At 47.2% G+C, this 18748-nt stretch overlaps 2 protein-coding genes and 1 non-coding gene across 3 annotated transcripts; 2 read left to right on the top strand and 1 right to left on the bottom strand.

The window, feature by feature from the left end:
• The first annotated feature begins 1171 nt into the window (after positions 1 to 1171).
• Positions 1172 to 1243, top strand: trnat-cgu (transfer RNA threonine (anticodon CGU)). The gene has a single exon. It is a non-coding gene; the product is annotated as a tRNA-Thr (tRNA).
• A 3523-nt stretch (positions 1244 to 4766) lies between these two features.
• pla2g10 (phospholipase A2 group X) lies at positions 4767 to 8215 on the bottom strand. Its single transcript, XM_040192132.2, has 4 exons — positions 7277 to 8215; positions 6636 to 6804; positions 6115 to 6221; positions 4767 to 5523 (listed from the first exon to the last, which is right to left on the bottom strand). The coding sequence occupies exons 1-4, from the start codon at positions 7311 to 7313 to the stop codon at positions 5375 to 5377; spliced, it is 462 nt and encodes a 153-aa protein (XP_040048066.1). The 5' UTR covers positions 7314 to 8215; the 3' UTR covers positions 4767 to 5374.
• Positions 8216 to 9714: 1499 nt separating this feature from the next.
• Positions 9715 to 18702, top strand: zc3h7a (zinc finger CCCH-type containing 7A). The gene is made up of 23 exons (XM_040190364.2): positions 9715 to 9909; positions 11174 to 11271; positions 12220 to 12259; positions 12443 to 12646; positions 13183 to 13341; positions 13588 to 13668; positions 13775 to 13828; positions 13908 to 13947; positions 14032 to 14354; positions 14442 to 14694; positions 14771 to 14799; positions 14877 to 15021; positions 15123 to 15281; positions 15390 to 15595; positions 15954 to 16054; positions 16157 to 16338; positions 16436 to 16509; positions 16711 to 16847; positions 16924 to 17029; positions 17113 to 17221; positions 17297 to 17430; positions 17851 to 18014; positions 18105 to 18702. The coding sequence occupies exons 2-23, from the start codon at positions 11204 to 11206 to the stop codon at positions 18292 to 18294; spliced, it is 2958 nt and encodes a 985-aa protein (XP_040046298.2). The 5' UTR covers positions 9715 to 9909; positions 11174 to 11203; the 3' UTR covers positions 18295 to 18702.
• Positions 18703 to 18748: the final 46 nt, after the last annotated feature.

The raw sequence follows: 18748 nt of genomic DNA, 5'->3' as shown, positions 1-18748 counted from the left end.
GGGTGCTAAAAACAAAAAGACAAATGGAACAATTTAGCACGACTTGACTTTCAAAGACTTAAAGATTCTTTGAATTAAATCAACCTATGCTATTCAAGAGAAGCCCCCTTGTTTTGGTGTGTGTGCCGCCGCCGTGCCTCAAACGGGTCAAGGTGAACACTCCTCATCTGTGATTTTACCCGCTAACTCATTCCCAATGGAAATCAGTCTTGTTCATTTTTCAAACAGCCTCCAGGATATCTGAATCGCCCCCCCTACCCTCCTCCAAAAAAAAGCCCCTCGGGCGAGCGTTCAACTTTGATGTTTTGAGACGAGAGACAGTGAAAAGCTGCAGTCTGGATTCATGCATTTTGTATTGCTTGGAGAGGAATTACAAGCAACCTACTGGTGTCTCATTGTTGTTAGCTATGCAAGCTCATTCTCAGACTGAGCGCTGCTGATTCAGAACAAAATACCGTGACAGTACTAAACAAGGTGGCCATTACATTGAGTTTGGGTATTGATTCAGAAGTGTCCTGGTGAAATTGGTGACCTCCTGACCTGGTGACCTTGTTTCTCTGGCACCAATGTTTAAACCGAAAATACCCACTTGTCGTTGTGATCATGTATAGCTGAGGTATCTCAAAAACAGAGGGTGAAATGATTCGGTGGATAAATCGTCTGACATTTTCAGCCTGTAGAAAAGACACAATGAATCATATTGGCTGGATTGTCCTGAATTCAAGCTCCAATGAATATGAACCCTTGACCAGATTCTTAACTTAGCACATTTTCAAAAGCATATAAAATGACGACTGTAAAGACTGAATTCTCACCTTCTTTGTACTTTTGTTTGCTTCTTTTGTGTTCACACTAGAAGGGGGGCAGAGACCCCTGCCTACCAATACATGCAAAGGATAGTGACGCGTGCTCGTCTCACATGGAAGGTAACAGCGCTCTCTTGTGGTCACATTGCAGTAATACATGTAACGAGCCCGGCGGTTCGCACGTGTCAGCAACACAAATCTGCAGCACAAATCGCCCGTGTGCGTCTTACAACGGAGGAAGTCGAGTTTCCGGCGAGTAAAGTGAGAACGGTTGTATCCGCCATATCTGTCTAAACATCTAAACCTCTCGATACTAGTTTCACCTGCTCGTATTCAAAGCTAAACGGGATCCCGGTGTCAGCGCAGGCGCGGTGGCCAAGTGGTAAGGCGTCGGTCTCGTAAACCGAAGATCGCGGGTTCGAACCCCGTCCGTGCCTTTTGCACAAGCGCGGACAGAACAACGTTCCGATGTTATGTGACTCGTGCAGATATGCGCTGTTGTCTCCCTGCGGAATTTACACTCACCAACAAAGCCTCAATTAAAGAGTACCAATGAAGATCACCATCTCACAATACAAACTTTCTAACGTCATTTTCTTTCAATTTCATATCATCTTCATGTCTCTTGACTTTTGTTCTCTTTACTGGAATCAGGAAACATTTATTGCCAAAATATGTTATACATACAAGGAATTTGACTTGGCGGTTGGTGCGTGACAGTAGACAGTGTAACAATAGACAACAAGACAGCAGTGCACAAGTAATAAAATAAAATGAAATGCTAATGCTATGGGTTAGTAGAATAAGGCTAGAATAATATGTCAACAGATTTCAGATCATGTTTTTCTCACGTCACATTGTTATAACTCCCCTGTAATCGTACACTCTCAGCCGACATTCATCCCACTAGCACAGTTTCCCGGGTAACGCATGTTGCAGCATCAATGATTTCATATTATGGTCCGGGCTGCAGCAGCGTACTATCACGTTCCATCCGTCTCTGTAAAGAGGAACTGGAAGCTGCTGCTGCTGCTTCGGGGTGGGGGTGGGTGGGGGTGGGTGGGAAGGGGGGGGGGGGGGGGGGGGGGGGGAGTGGTGGGGTTTAGATAAACCTGAATCAGGTTTCATCAGCACCTCAGTGGTGGATCATGTCCAACCTCCAATCAATGGGACACGAATGTTCCTCAAGATGGCGCAAAATGACCGCCGTGTAAACTCTTTTTTTATACACTCATATTTGTTGTGCAGTCGAGGCCACCCTTGTTGACATCTCTCAGTGAGCCCGTGCTGCAGTGCCAGAAGCTCATTTCCATGGTAACCTGCGTGATTTCTTGTCAATAGTGAGACCATTTAAGTTCTCTATTTTTCTTTTTCCCGCAGGGATTTGCTGCCATTGAGCTTCGTAGGTCACCTGTCAGATGATGGCAAGGTTGAATATTTTCAAATCAATGATATCTATCTAGTTCAATTAGGTGACACAGACTAGGGAGAGTTTAAATTGGAGGAGAACGTCATCATGAAGGAACATTCATGTATACCTATGTAATTATGTGACACGGTAGTGGAAATCAGTGTGTCACATAACATTTCCTCCAATACTTCTGGGAAAGCGATTAACAGAACCCTTCTAAATAGTCTTGCTTTTCACGGCATCAATTTAAACTTCACGATATAGCAACAGAAGGAGCGTCTGCATTCCTTACGTTTTAATGACCAAACCTTTTATTGCCTTTTCTCTGTTTTTGTGGCACAGGTGGGGGCCGTGTGTCCTCAATCAATCTGTCTCTTAAGAGCAGAAGACAAAACCGTCCTTTCAATTGGGAAATGTGCCAATCCAAGCCAAACAAACAGGAGAATATTTGCTGCTTGAAGAAAGCACAGTGAAGTGTGGATACAACACACGCAGAGGAGAGTCTGCTCAGGTAGACATGACTCTATATTTACATAGCAAATAGTCCTTTGCTGCTATAATAATGATTAAAACGTCTCAATGTATTTAAATTTCACTGTGAATGAGTAAAGCGTCGGTCCTGAGCGTTCATACCGGTTTTTCATCTCGGTGATTGACTTCCTTTGTAGATTCTCATGCAACGTCTCCTCTGCCAACTGTAAAATTATACATTTCCAACAGAAAAGCCCAGGGGAGACTGAAACAGGAGGAGGAGGACAAAGGAGTGTGCAACGTGCAGTATTTATTGGCAGCAGGTCCGCTGTCGGCTGCGCACGCATCGTTTCCCTGGTTCGTGTGCCGTCGAATTCTGAACCCGACGTGGATTTTTACACAGTAATTGTGAGCAATTACAGCCCATCAAAATAATGCGCTCAACAGCGTTGAAGTTCATTTATAGAACGGATTCTGTAATGAAACATCATCATTAGTTCACCATGCAGGCAAACAAAACAACTGACTTCGGGACCAAACTAAACTACGCAAGAGGGTTTTTGGGAATTGTTGGTGCCCTTCAATCCACAGGCCACATGACCTCACAGACACTGGCGGCTGACCGCCGGTCACTTGCGCTAGTTTCACAGTTTATTTGTTCTGTTTGTTTCTTCTGCATTCTGCAAAGACCGGCTCTACTCGGCCTCGGATTGGATGGTTGGATCATATATATATAATAATAATTTCAATTAAAGGGATGAATGGCCACGGTCTTATATTAAGCTCTCAAATAAATTTATGACAAACTGATTAGGGAGGAAACATGTTTTAAGTAAGTTCTCTACAAAAAAATGTAATGATGATTTTAAAGGTAGAACAGTCCTGGTCTTAACAGTTCCAACAGCGATCCTGTAGGAAGTCGTAGTCTGTTCTGCACATGACTGTCATTGTTTATGTTTGAGGCCGTTTAAGCCAAGACTTCATCGTGGGCCATCTGGCTCTCAGCTGGGGAGACAAACAGTTGATTAACGAACGCAGTCAATGTGGAACCGGCTCCATCAGCTCCATCAGCTCGCCCGGCAGGGATTAAAGGATGTGCTCGTTCACGGTGACAATAATGCTGTTGTGCATGTGTGGGATCGGGGATCTCCCCGAGAGTGTCACGCTGCTGCAGAAATGTTTGTTTGAGGTCAGTTTTTTACCAGGATTTGTATGTCGGCTGCAACAAACGTGACCTTTTTGACAATGCAGCAGTCTGCCCTGGAGCGCGGAGGGTCCAGTCCCACGTCAGGATGCCGAGGACATCACGGGTCTGAAAGAGCACTCATCAGTCCTCATCAGGCTTCAGACGCAGAAGGGAGAAGAGAAGGAGCAGGATTCGTGCTGCGTTCAGGGACGGTCAGAGAATTAAAAAAAACTGATGTCTGAAAACCTGCAAAGCCACTTTTGAGATATTACAAACAACAATATGTATGTAAGTAGGGATGCTAAATCGAGAGCCCCCCCCCTTAGACTGTAGAGTAGTCTGCTCATGTTAATAGTTAGAATTCCCTTTAATTGCATCACGTGTCTCTCCTTCAGGATCACACATGCACGAATGCGGCTTTCGGGTGGAAGTGACTCTCAGAGCCGCTGAAGGCTGCACACAATCGGGCAAGTGTTTGTGGGCCGTGACCCAGATTCTTGTTTCCACTCCAGGACTTTGGACACCGCTCCGGTTTAAAGCGGCACGTTAAGGGCGCAGACCGGAACATCTGGGAGGGGCGGTGTTTACTTTTGATTACGGCCGATGGCGTTTACTGGGCGTCTCGCGGGAGGTTGAGGTTTGGACTTTGACTGATTCGATCTCAAGGGAACCCCCCTCAAAAAAAACCCAGCAGCAGGGAACCGAAATAGAGATTTACTGCATAAAAAGATTCTTCTTTAAGCCTTTTAAACAGGTTCCTGTTTGTGTGAAAACAACTCACATCCTTTCGTTGTTTGCACACATATGCTCGGTTTATTTTGTGTCAGTGTGTTTCACTTCTTTGTTATTTATGAACATGGCGCCATCTGCGGGTCAAAAATAAAAAATGACACAAACTTCATGCGCGTTTTATATGCATACATATCATATATACATATACAGGTAGATTCATAAGTACATAGATGTACATATGTTGATATAATTGAGTAATATCTATTAAATTCAAAAACACCATTCATTTCTGTAGAGACATCCCACAATGCAACAGTTATTTGTGTGTACTGCGTTTCTTTAATATTACAATAACGAGAACAAACGGCCAATAAGATCTGGGTTCATAATCTGCTATTAACGGTTTATGACATCACTTAATAGCTATTAGCTTCTAAACCATTAATAAAGAAATAGCATCTTCAAACCCAGATGGATGAAGCACAGTCAACGAAGCCCAAAGGCAACTTCAGACTCATGAGGCGGTTTCACAAACAAGCGCCCTATCTGACCCTTCCATCGCTGATTAACACTTGACCTTTGGACCGAGATTCGATCAAGCACAATATAATATCATAACACAATATAAACCCAACACTGTTTTACTTCTCATGTTTTTATTAAAAGACAGTAAAAAAAAAACCCAGCACAACTGGAATTAGTATGCGATGAGCATTATTACTGTCCCGTGTTGTGTTTGATTGGCACACGGGACGCGCATTTATTGCGTCAGTAAATGTTACACATTGGGTGTTGGTGGCCGCAGAGGAAATCCGGCCAGAGGGCAAATTTGGGGATGAAAGGTGCTTTTCTCAAACATCTGGCAGCGTTTCTGTCACATCTGCAAAGCAGCTTTTCACATTTGTCCTTCAAATCATCTGCAACAAAAAACACAAAGTTCTTCTTCAGAGACGAGAGGACGGGGGTTTTCCCAGAAATGTCGTATAATTTATTGAGCTTACGTTTGTTTACAACGAGTTCAGCTTTATTCATTTGGCCTCTTATTGGTCATTTGGACGTCTGGCTGACTGAGACCTCATTGAATGATTTATTTAAAGAATATCATAAACAACACTATTCTGAGACTTAAATACATAAACCGCAATTGCTATTGATTTTTATGGGTGCTTAAAATACCCTGAAACATTTAGTGAAAACATCACGTCCCTCAACTGCCTGTTTACGGTCCTCAAGGAGACAACGGGCGTCCTCTCTCCTCCACAGAAGCAACACACTATTTGTGTCGGTGTTGTGTGTCCTCAAGTCGTTACCCGTCTCTACGTGGGTTTCTGTCTCTTTGTGCCCATTTTGCATCTCGTACCTTTTTGTATTTATTCCGTCGTCGTCTCGAGTGTCGTTGTTTTTTCGCGGCCTTTAAAGTCGCCGTGAGTCTCTTTAAGATCTCCTCGTTTTTGGACACTTTGGACCCCGTCACTAATCCTACACACCAGCATTAGAAGACACATTACCACACTCTGCTTTCTCGTCCTCACAGGTCCACTGGTACTGGTCGGTTTTGGTTTGGCAGCCAAGACGTTCTGCGTCTCCGTAACAGCAATCGTGTCTGTGGCAACACCTACGCACACACAGGGAGAACCACGGCCCCGTGAAGGGTCCAGAAAGCATCAAACCACAGCAGGCCAGAGGTTTCCACAACAGATAGTTAGAAGTTTATGGGTTTGAGGGGTTCGGAGAAGGAGGCAAAGGAAGGAGACGGCAATTAGGATTTGGGTGTGGAATTTTCGGAGCTATTTTGAGGGTCGACCGTCGGCGTGCGTGAGAGCGCCGCGTCTGTGGCGCAGCAGCGGGAAGGAGGGGGGCGAGCGGGAGGCGGGAGGACGGGGAGGCCCCGCGGGCGTGCTGAATTCTATCTTTCGCAGTATGTAAAGCACAGGTGGGCCACGTGCACGAGTGTGTTTACATTTCCACACACAGACGCCGGGCGTCCGGGTGGAGTTGAAAAATGAAAAGAAGCCCGGGGGAACCTCACCAGTCCGCCTTGTCTCGGGGCCAGCCCTGACCCCCCAGTCCGCAGTAGCACCCGTACACCATGTAGGCCAAGGCGGACCTCCCCGTGCTGCACTTGATGGCTCCCGCCAGCTCCAGCAGCCCCCTTCTTGTCCGCGGGGAGCCGGGCGGCGCCGAGGAGGCGGCGGCCGCTGGGGGGGGAAGATAAGGAGCAGATGAGGAAGAGGAACCGAGTCGTAAACCGTTTGGTTTGGAAAGCAGTTGGACTTTCTGCACAAACGCGTAAACGTTCCTCGTCTTTGTCCAGATGTGCACTCGGGAGGCCAGTTTAATAAGCTGGCAAAGCTGAAGCAAACGGCGTCCGACGTAACAGGAATCCTGACTCGGTGGTGTCGGGATGTCGATATGACGGAATCAAATGTTTCTAACACATTGCCCACTCCATTAAAATCGACAAAAACGCATCAATAGAAACTGAGTAGAAAGGTGAGAGGTAGAAAGAGTTGTTGTGCAGAGTTCCAGGAGGTTTGTTTGCACTCTGTAAACAAGAGCACCGTCTCCTCCTGTCACCTGGCCGCCCCGAGTCGGTAAAAATACCCTTTAAGAATTTGATCCTTACTTCTACTTGGAGCTCCACTATAAAGTAAAAAGAAATAATCTTACCAGACAGCAGGAGAAGAGTCCGGTAAAACGCAGCCATGGCTTTCAACAGGCAGCTGAAGTCCACGGCGAGAGTTCACTCGCTCACACAGAGGGTGGGGAGCTTTTTTTAGATGCCGTTTGAATAATCTCCTCAGCATCACCATTGGCCGCGGGCTAATCCAGCGTCCTTCAGACGGGACGCCACCTAGAGGACAACAAGGGTTTGCGTCTCCGGGCTTCAGGCTGGTAGGATGGTAAAATATACAAATACAACACGTATATAGACGGCAATGAAAGGAAACCTTTCCGTCGTTTAAGACCTGGAGTCCGTGTGACTCAACAGCAGGGAGACGGAAAATACATCAAGTGAACACATTTTCCAGAATCTGGATGATAATCCTAATTTGGATCTTTCATGTAGGTAAAGTGGTTACAGAGACGATGCGGGGAATGAATCAAACGAAGACTAAACAAGCATAGAAAACGCCGCGTGGGTTCAGGCACAGATTCAAATGGGCTTCAGGGGCTGATTGTCGCTGGACATTTTCAGTCTCTGTAAGCAGAACACAGTGTGCGCTTCCACTTCCTCACTTCCAGATTATGACAATTACACCTACACGATATAGTCCCCCGCCCATCAGTCATAAAGACTCCATCCTTCTTGTAAATAAACATGTCAGCGGGTGGACAGTAAAGACCTTGTTTCCATAAAACAAACAGCAGCTATCATCACTAGGATTTACTGAGCTGCACTCCGAGCGTTTGAGTTTAACGGCTGAGATTGTTTATTTGACAAATTACAGACCTGCAAATGGACATGAGTTGTGTCCTATCTTTGGGTTTCATCTTTTTATTATGTCTTCTGAGGGTATTTTTGTCTGTATTGCGCTGCGTGATGTGGGAGCGTTGGGGCGGCCCACGCTTTGGGCTTTTGATAACAGGGGACACATAAGTCACAGTGTTTTGTGGTTTGCGTTTCCTCTGGAGGCTCCTGCACCGCGCGAGATAAGCGCCTCCTCCTGGCAGTTACTGTAGCTGCTCCCCTCGTTCCTCCATCCCTTCGTATCGGAGGATTTTCACCTCAACCTGTCCATCGCCACAGAGCATTTTAGATGGTATCGGGGGCAAAAGCTGAGCGAGCCACAAATGTGCAATGAAGCGGGGAACAAAAACTCAGATAACTCCAGGCGTTTCTTGTTTTGGCCGGTCGGAAAACTGAGGTGGAAATCCTCCCTGAACGAGAGATGATGCGCCTTTTCAGATTAAAAATAACAACAATAAAATGCATTATGGATAAAATACTATTACACTATTGTAATACAATGTCTACTATTATGTAATGTCTTTATTACTAGTTTCCTTTATTAGTATATTTTGTTCCTGTTTTTATACTTGTCAAAATTCAATAGCATTTAAACGTACAGACTTGTCTTCGAGGGACAAACTTTTACCTGAAACAAATTTCTTTTATTAGCATACAGATGGAAATATCTGCTTCCCTTTGAACTATAAATTATTTCCTTTCCAGGTTTGAATTAGTGTCGGAGAGGAACCCCAAATAGCTTATTAATTAAAAGAAAATACCTCATGTCAAAGCTGGCTCCTTTTTTATCGACGCGCTGTAATCAATTCACAGCCGGACCATTAACACAATAATGTTACAAATTAAAACAGAGAAGAAAGGACGGTTGAGGGTGAGAGGAGTTTTCATTTCTTCAGGCTTAATAGTCTGAACTGTGACTGGCTTTGTAGATTTCATTGAAGAGATTGAAACAGGACGTTGCAGCATTAGAAATTGGCCAGAAGGATTTACGATGGAGCGGCCACTATGATTTTCAAGGTTATATAATATATTGGAAAATGCACATAGAAAAGGGGGATGTCGTGTATAATGAATGAATTCCTACACGGTGGGATGTACTTTGAATTATAGTCAACCTGTGCATCACTTTCAGCTCCATTTCTTTCATGTGGCAGTCCTCCATTCTTTCCCTGAGGAAAGCAACGATACATATATACAGATAACGAACTTAATGTGGCTCAAAATCACAACACTGAATTCAAACATCTGAACAGATGCCAGTCAAATACCCTCAAGAGAATTATCCTCATTAGCACATTAGCATAGAGAAAAGCATAGCCGTGTTATAAATAAACATAAACAACACACATAAATATGCAATACACGCAGTTGTTTGAGTTATATATAACAAAACAGTATATATATAGCTCAAACACTTGCGTGTATTGCATATTTATGTGTTTTGTTTATGTTTATTTATTAACACTGCTAATTCTCTTAAGGATATTTGACTGGCATCTGTTCAGATGTCTGGATTCAGTGTTATATATATGTATACAAAACAGTATGTGTGTATATATATGTACACACACACATACTGTTTCGTTTGGATTTTGTTTGGAACCTGCTATGTGGAAGGCTGCCGCGTCCCCCGCGGCCTGCGGGGGGCAGCACTGCGCCACGCGCGCCGTTCGCTCCGCATCGACTCAAAGACGAAGAAGAAGAAGAGTCGACGGGCGGCCTTCAGCGATACTCCACATCTTAGCTAACTTATTTGGGCTAAAACGAAAAATTATTCCCCTCCCCTTTGGGTAACCCACGCAGGAGAAGCTCGGAATAAAGATCCATTCATGTAAGTGGGTTTCGCGGGCACTGCGGGATCGTTGTGCGGGATTTCCAGCGGGACTCGGGCGCGAGCTACACATCTACCGCTCGCTATTGTTTGCGTTGGAGAACTAGTTTAACTTGACATGCCGATGCTTTGTCGGGTCGGGGGACTTCTTGGGAACTTGGTCGCGTAACGTCACGTTAGCTCGGTCCGGCTAGCCGGTCCCCGGCACCGGGGAAAGAGGAGGTGTGTGTGGGGGTGGAAACACACGCCGTGGCGTGTTGTCGGTCGAGAGGTTTTGTGCGCCGGTAGCGGTTGAAACTAACGTGAGCGGTGTGTTGCTAGCCGCTGCTAGCTAAGTGATGGGTGCCAACTAGAAGTCCACACTCGGCGGTTTCCCCACGCACACACGTGTGCTAAACGCGACGCGTCCATTATCGGACACGTCTCTCTTTCCTCCCCCACACGCTTCTAAAACAAACTGAAGGCGAAAATGATTTCTTTCTTTTTCTTCTTCATCCTCCGCCGTCATGGCTTAATTTAACCCTTTAACGGGAGAAAGCTAACCAAAAAAAAGTCCTTAGAACAAAGTTAATTTTCACTTTGCTTGAAAAAAAACGGACATGAAATCAGAATGTATACCAGAAAAAAACAACTATTATGGCTTTCTTTTGCTTAAGAATGAACCTAAAGAAATACAAAACGATTTTCACACATGAGCTATGACGGCGGGGTGCTATGATGACTATACCAGTGACGCTTACGTCATATGCTCCGATACCAACTGCTCGGGTCATGTTTATAAATCGATCCATGTGAAGCGCATTTGCTTGCCAATACACAACCGGAAGAAAGCTTCGGAGTGATCGAAGTGGTGTCCGATAATGGACCTCCTGCTTTCGGATGACACGTTAGAACCCTTTCCCCGGCCCAACAAGTGCGCCGATTCATCCTCCGGATCCAGATGTGCACTTTTAAAATCTGCGCGTTTATCACACGCCGCTGCTTACGTTGCCCTGCTCGCGACCTGGGGAAAAAAAGAAAAGCTAGTTGAACAGCACGTGTGTCGTCATCGCTGGATGCGGAAGCTGCCAGCGCTGAAGGGAAGAAGACTTTCAGGGAATACAACTACTGTGATCAGCCGGCGTGTGAACTGTAAAAACCTGTCGGGCAACATGCTGGTGTTGTTTTATGATGACCAGGAGTGCTTCTGTGTTTTCATTGTTCCTGCTGCCCTGCCAGGGACTCTTAACCAGCTGTTCAAACGCCGCATGTGTCCCACTTCCAGGTGCTGACAGGAGTGTGTACCACTACAAATATGTCCGAGGCGTGTCAGGATCGAAGGAGTCGCTGGCAGGAGATCCAGAAAGGCCTGCAGTTCATCCAGTAAGTGTCCCCGCTCGACCAAGCAGACGTGCTTGAGGTGTGACTCTGAGCGAGCCGTCTGTGAAGTGACGCCGGGGCGCAACCAGAGGAATCTAGACGAAGACGCTGCCGGTTGATCTAAATTAAACAAGCTCGCTGGGTTTGAAAACCAGGAAACGTAACTTTAGATGCCAAACGGCGGCCGAGCTGGAAACCAGTATGACAAAGCCGTCTCATTTGTAAGATGTTCCGTCGTGACATTTAACGACACCCTTCGGGTATTCAGTTGGTTTCCTGTGAAACGATGAATAATCGTTGCTAATTATAGTCGAGACTGTAACTTTACATTGTATTACTAGAACTTCTTTTTCTTAATCCTGACTATCATTATTTACTTATTTGAACTTTAAAAAAAGATAACAGCCTTATTTACCTAGTTTTTCTATTGTTTTTGTATAATCGAACACAGCAACCGTATAAATCATACCTGGCATTCTTTATAATGTAAAGAAATAAAATAAATTGTCACATATTTTGGGTAAAATCATTTTTTTTATTTTGAGAGAAAGTTTGTTTCAGGACAGACATTTAATGATGTCAGCACGGGACACACCACAACAACCCATGACACACACACACACTCGCACTCCTTTCCTGTTAAAGCCTCTTTTCTCTTAAATTCAGCTCAGATTTTTAAGTAAAATGCTGATGACTACACGAGTAGTACTACTATTACTACTACAGATGATAACCAATGGAATACAAAATGAAAGTTGAATGACGTTGTTTTGTTAGACAAACAATGTGATTATTCTCGGAATTTGCATTCCATCCGCCCTGAGAGACGGATTGTGCTCTGAATGCGATTGAACTCTATTTTAAAACTTTCTTCTCATTCCAATGTGTGTTCGTCTTGTTCTGGTGACCCTTTATGGAGCTTTTTAACCTCAAACCTTCTCCTGCTTCTAGGTCAACTCTTCCTTTCCCGGGAAGTCAAGCTCAGTATGAGGTTAGTTCTGTCATTTTTCATGTGTCTTTTCTCAACACTTGCATCGTGTCCAGCTGAAGCTTGAAGCCGTTTGAAGGGTGATGCTCAGGTCACGTTTCATTTCTCCCCCAGAATAAAGTGCTTGAAGAACCAACCAGCTGCGGCTTTTACATTCCACTGATTTGGTTCTCTTCATCTCGGCAGGTGTTCATCAAGGAACTTGTGTGGAATCTCTTTGGAGAAGGAAACGACGTGTTTAGAGAAGGCGACTGGACGAAATCCATCGAGATGTATACGGAAGCCTTGAGTATAGCGGAATATGCTGACTCGGAGGACATCTGCGTTCCCATAAGTTTACTGGAAAAGCTGTATGCAAACCGAGCCGCCGCGTACCTGAACATAGTCCCGGTAGGTAATCACTTCCCTTTAGTCCCATCAAACGATTTACATACGCAGTCTAAGTGGTGGATCTAAAGCCCGAAATAAACCAAGCAGTTATTGATGTCATGTCAGTGTTTTTCCAACATCAGAGCACAATAGCTTCTTAAATATCACTGCGGTTTCAAAATAACCCATTTTCATCATGCAACCGCAAATCTGCTTGCTGTCCCTATTTGAACATTAAACAACGGTTGCCAGCGGCAACCTGCTACCCCTGAATTTGGATCCTTTTTCACGCAGACGGCGCAGGTGATTTCTGAACAGTGTCATGTTGATGTAACAGCGCGCCCTCGGGAGCTTCCTCCACCCGGCCTCAAAAATATAGAATAAAAACGACTGACTTGAGAGTAAAAAGCACTCTGCGGTCTTTAGGGAAAACGGCTCCCACACCTGAACACGTGAAGTCCATTCGCAGACAAACAGCGGCCGCTTTGTTCGGTGTTTTCCAGCCCGACGGGTCCGTTAAGCTGTGCTGACCCCCCCACCCCCCCTCTCTCTCTCAGGGACTCTATGACCAAGCGTTAGAAGACTGTGAAAAGGCTCTCCGTCTGAACGAGGGGAACTACAGAGCGCTGTACAGGAAAGCCCGATCCTTGAAGGAGATGGGGAGACATCAAGAGGCCTACGAGGCTGTTGCCAAATGCTCTCTAGCAGTGCCTCAGGTGAGCTGCGAGTGGATTCGTCCCAACGTCTGCTTCATTCTTTGTCCCGGCAAATGCAAACGAAAACCAAACAAACTGGGACGCCGAGGGGGATTGGTGATGGTTCTGTGCCGTGTTTGTGTTGGCCACCTTCAGTATGAATCAAGACCCTCCAGGGGACTCTGATGTGGGCCCGATCCCATTGGTTAAGTACACATGGTTAAAACGTTTTCTTCTAAACGCTGTCCGTGTGCGTTGTCTCCCCAGGATACTAGTGTCACAGAACTGACTCAGGACCTTGCCAAAATTTTGGGATTGAAAATCCGTAAAGCTTATGTAAGGAGTAAGGTACGTGTGTGTCTCTCAACCATCTCAAACACATCAGTTCCTTTGGGAAAACGTAGGCGGGGGAACATGCATCCAGCCGTCTTTTAATCTAATTCCGTTCTAACAGCCCGCCTTGAATGTTTTGCGAGCGTCAAGTTACCAAGATGCATCATGTGAGAAGGTACGCATGAAATATACACACGTATCGGTGTCTGTAAACTGTCTGTAAACATGCTGAGTGATTCTCTTCTATTCTTCAGTTTTCCCAGAGTTCGTCTTCAGTTGAAGATATAGAGATCGGTAGGTGTTGTATTAACATGACTTTGATTTCTTGATTGAATGGAGAAAGTAAGTACAACCCCCCCCCCCCCCCCCGCCTTTCAGAAGTGCCTCGGCTGACCCAGGAAAGCAGCGCTTTGGCTGCGGCTCCAATCCAAGCCCCCGCGCTCCCGCCTTTAAACGAAGCAATAGTGGACGAGCTCCCATCCACCAACAGCATCATGTCCTCCGGGGCCCCCTCGGAGCCGGCGGGGGGCTACGAGTCGGCGTCCGGGCCCTCGCCGTCCCCGCTCCCCGTGCCCTCGTTCGTCAACGGGTGCCGAACCAGCCAGCCGTGCAGCATGCAGGCCGGCCAAGACTTTGACGGCGACATCATCGGGGACGACCTGGACGACCTGCTGGACCAAGCCGGCCCCGAGTCGGCCATGGTGAGTGTGCGCGGGGGTGGGTGGCGGTGCGCGTGGGAGCGTGACGCCGGTATGACTGTCGCCCGCCTCTTATCCCCCCCCCCCCAGGTCATACCCACCATGAAGGGGCCCCTGCCTCTGCCGACCAGCATCGCCTCGGGCAGCCCCTTGTCCAATCCCTTCCTCATGCCGTCGCACATCAACCCGTTCCTGCACGGCGGCGCCCAGCTGTGCACCGTCACCCTGCCCCCACTGTACCACAAGTCGGGGTCCAGCGCGTATTTCGGCATGGACTCTTTCGACCCCCTCCCCCCGGCCCTGGACTCCCTGGATAGTCTCAATATTGGCGACTATAAAAACGGTACGCTGCGTTGCGTCCATCAACACGTACAACGGTCGGCTCAAAAGTGCGTAACCGACTTCTTCTCACGTTTCAGATTTCGCTCCGAGTCCGTTCCTTCAGCAGGTAATTCCCCTTCTTTCAATGAGTCACGGTTATTTCCTCCTATTGGGTCATAACTCGCATGTGTTTGTCCGGAGCAGCTGAACAACATCGACAGCCCGATGGGGATGGCGGTGGGAATGCCTGAGGTGAGGGGCCTGCCTGCTGCTGTGGATTTAGCGAAGAACCCCTTAGCCGACACGCATGAATTCAAGCAGGCGTGTGCGAAGTGCTACGTCAAAACTGGTGAGGAAAACGTGTGTGTGTGCGTGCGCGCGCTCCTCGCACTTTAAAGGGAAGGGAAGTGCTGTTTGTTGTAACATGTTTCTTTATTTTGCCGTCCACAGGTCCCGGAGTGCTGGATTACACGCTTCACACAGAAGAGCATAAATGCAAAAAGGACGCTTTACTGAGCCGAATGAAACACTCGCTAGACAAAAAGTGGAAGCTCATTCGGCCGAGACCCACGAAAACCCAATATGTTGGACCGTATTACATTTGTAAAGGTAACGCTCGGCTCGTATTCGTTAGACGGGAGTTTCAGTTGTGCTTCTGGCTCTTCCTGTGCACCTTTCTGCCTCTCATCGGCCAACGCGTCACCGTTGTGGTTTCAGAGGTGGCCGTTGGAGAAGAGTGCCTGTACCCGGGCCACTGCACATTTGCATACTGCCAGGAGGAGATTGATGTTTGGACTTTGGAGCGGAAAGGGTTCATCTCCAGAGAGCTCCTCTTCGACCCTTTCGGGCCCAACTCCAACATCCGCTTGACCGTTCCCAAGATCCTCCAGGAGCATCGCGGGATATTCATGTTTCTCTGTGGGGTGAGTCCTTTGTTTGTCGTTTGATAGCTGGTATTGCTCAGTGTAAACAGATATATATTTACCACCTGCTGTGTTTCTTACATTCAGAAGCTCTGATAGCGCTTTGTCTGCGGCAAAATGATAAATGCGGCCGTTAAAAAACAAAATATCAAAGTGATGAATGTAATATTTAGCTTCCCTTTGGAGCCTCATTTGTTAGTCTGATGCTCATCTGTTGTTCGGGACTTTTAGAGTGATGCTGATGGCTTTTGGATGCGTAAGTCTCCGGGTTATCCATCCAGAGAGGCCCGTGTCAGCACTGGAGGAAGACTGATGTGTTTAATACTGACGATTATTTATTTATTTATTTATTTTGCAGGTGTGCTTTGACCACAAACCCAGAATAATCAGCAAAACCAACAAAGACGACTTTTCACTTTGCTCTCATCCGGTGACAAAGCACGTCTTTGAGGAACATAAGTATGTCGCCTCCCACTCGGGTCGATCCGTGATCATGGAGTCATCGGAGGGAACGAGACCGTGATCCTAAGGTGGCGTTGTCCCCTTTTCTTGCCTCCCCAGGTGCCTGGTCCACATTTTGAAGGAGAGTACGGTCCGATATTCCAAAATCCGGCCCCTGAGTCCTCCGTGCCAGCTGGACCTCTGCCGCCACGAAGTCCGCTACGGCTGCGTGAGGGAGGACGACTGCTTCTACGCACACAGCCTCATCGAGCTGAAGGTCTGGATGCTGCAGCACGAGCTCGGTGAGGCCGCTTCTCGATTGGCTCTCCCGAGGGGGCCGGAGGGGGTATGAAATGACTCGCACTATAGTTATTCCGTCTCCCGTCTTGCGTCACACAGGCATCACTCATGAAAACATCGTCCAAGAGGCCAAGAAGTTTTTGAATTCAGCGGCTTTGTTGCAGGGAGCCCAGGTGAGCCCACATGAAGGCTTGCGATCAGTCTGTCTGTCAATATCTCCAGTAAACATTTGTCGGTGGTATTTCTTTTTTTTTTCTCTCTCATGTGATTGCAGAAATGTAATGTGCTATTTCCTGGGATTTAATCTACGTTTCGGGCTCTTCCATGCTCTCTCGCAGCGATTGTAACCAAGTCTTTTATTTAAATCCCATCAGCCGATTTCCAGCCCACCGAGGAAGTTCGGGCCTCCGAATATGAAGATGATGTTTGTTTGTGGCCAGTGCTGGAGGAACGGCCAGCTCAGCGAGGCTGACAAAAACAAGAAGTATTGCTCGGCCAAGGCGAGACACACGTGAGTGCTGCCAACGCAAAGTCTTTCCGCGGGACGCCGGCCCGGAGGTGACCGGCTTTCTGTCTCTCCGTCTCAGGTGGGCTAAAGACCGGAGGGTGGTGCTCGTAAGTTCGCACGAAAGGAAAAAGTGGACAACCGTAAGACCCCTTCCGACCAAAAAACCCATCCCGTCTCAGTTTGAGGTACGTGCTCCTCCCCTGTGTCTCCTATCGAAAGGAGCCTGCCGCAGTGCTCACCCCAGGCTGTTTGTTCTTCCCGTTGGCAGATCTGCATGCATGTAACGGCTGGCAAGAAGTGTCAGTACATCGGCAATTGCACGTTCGCTCACAGTCAAGAAGAAAGAGACCTTTGGACGTACATGAAGGAAAACAACAGTGAGTGAACGACTCAACTTTATTAGCACGTGATGCTCCGCTTCAATCACTCCGTGTGAAATGCTCTCGTTTTAGTTCCAGACATGGATCAGCTTTACGAGCAGTGGCTGCAGTCCCAGAAGCCCGGCTGGGGGGACGAGACCCCCAGTAACTCGGTCAGAGAGAACGGCAAACAGATCCACATGCCAACCGACTACGCGGAGGAAGTGGTGAGAAGTTCTGAGAGGGGATATCTCACGCGACGTGCCGTCAGGAGGAATTTTAATCCGTCACATTTTAGTGGGGCGCTGAAGTGTGCAGGCTTAGAACGTAGAGCAACTGCTGTAGATGGGTGCCATTGGTTGTTCTTCATCATACACACTGTTGGATATGTGCACAATATTTCCGAGTGTTTGATCTTGATGGGTCAGACATGTTGTGGTTGTGTTGCATCTCATCTCTCTGGGATGTTGACGTAGGCGATCATTCAGCTGTCAGACTGTGGCCGCGCTCACATTTGTCTCCAACGCTTAAACCGCGTGAACAGCTGATTGTGCACAGCTACTTTGAACTAATATTCAAAGTGATTTAACGGCATTAACCGAATGACTAAACCGGCGGCGATCCGTCTCCTTTGTGTCCGTTCGCAGGCCGGCAATCACTGCTGGCTGTGTGGGAAGAACTCTAACAGCGACAAGCAGTGGCAGCAGCACATCACCTCGGAGAAGCACAGAGACCGGGTGTTCAACTCCGAGGACGATCAGAACTGCTGGCAGTACCGCTTTCCCACGGGCACCTTCAAAGTCTGCGAGAGGTGAGCCGACCGCCGACGGAGCGCTTCCACGCCCCCCCACCCCAGGTCAACCGCGATTGACCTTTTTTCTTTTTGGTTTGCCTGTGGCAGGTTCCTGAAGAACACGTGCACGGAGGACGAGTCGTGTAAGCTGGCCCACGGGGAACAGGAGCTGAAGGAGTGGAAGGAGCGCCGGGAATTCCTTTTGATGAAACTCGCCAAAGCCCGAAAAGACCATCTTATAGCACCAAATGACAATGACTTTGGAAAATACAGTTTTCTGCTTAAGGACGTTATCTAACGATGCCACGACGATACTTGCGTTCCTTTTGCAACTAATGCAGTATTCAAAGAGCGGAGTCAGGTGACGCCCGGGGGAGCGCCCCGGCGGCAGCATGGTTTTAAAGAGCGGCGCTCGGGCCCGCGGCCGGGTGTGACCTCTGAACTCCGGTAGTGTTAGCGCTGAGTGGGAGACTCTTGAAGCTTTGCTATGTGCCGTTCAGTAGACCTTCTGAACGCGCTGCTGGGAGTGGCATGTGTAAACCATCAGATACAAGTCGGCCTGAGAGTCATTTCTATTTGTTCATGACCTGTAAGTATGGGACACTTCAAATCAAAGGGTTCGGTTGACACTCATTTAAATTTTTACCATAGTTCATTGCCATTTATCTATTAATAAACCAGTGTAATGGCCACCCCTCCAAATAAAGTTTTTTTTTTTTTTTTTTTGGTAAACTTTTAACTGCTATTTTATT

This window comes from Gasterosteus aculeatus, chromosome 11 (assembly GCF_964276395.1).
Source record: "Gasterosteus aculeatus chromosome 11, fGasAcu3.hap1.1, whole genome shotgun sequence".
In the NCBI taxonomy this organism is placed as follows: domain Eukaryota; kingdom Metazoa; phylum Chordata; class Actinopteri; order Perciformes; family Gasterosteidae; genus Gasterosteus; species Gasterosteus aculeatus.
The sequence above is the reverse complement of the archived record's forward strand: the minus strand, read 5'-3'. Positions and strand labels throughout refer to the sequence as shown.

Excerpts from the sequence above, each read along its gene's own strand:
- pla2g10 (XM_040192132.2), bottom strand. The coding sequence starts at position 7,313 with ATGGCTGCGTTTTACCGGACTCTTCTCCTGCTGTCTG. Across the intron at positions 6,805-7,276 it reads GACTCTTCTCCTGCTGTCTG|CGGCCGCCGCCTCCTCGGCG; the intron begins GTAAGATTATTT and ends TTCCCCCCCCAG. Across the intron at positions 6,222-6,635 it reads CCCCGAGACAAGGCGGACTG|GTGTTGCCACAGACACGATT; the intron begins GTGAGGTTCCCC and ends GTGTGTGCGTAG.
- zc3h7a (XM_040190364.2), top strand. The coding sequence starts at position 11,204 with ATGTCCGAGGCGTGTCAGGATCGAAGGAGTCGCTGGCAGGAGATCCAG. Across the intron at positions 12,647-13,182 it reads CGTACCTGAACATAGTCCCG|GGACTCTATGACCAAGCGTT; the intron begins GTAGGTAATCAC and ends TCTCTCTCTCAG. Across the intron at positions 16,848-16,923 it reads TCGGCCAAGGCGAGACACAC|GTGGGCTAAAGACCGGAGGG; the intron begins GTGAGTGCTGCC and ends TCTCCGTCTCAG.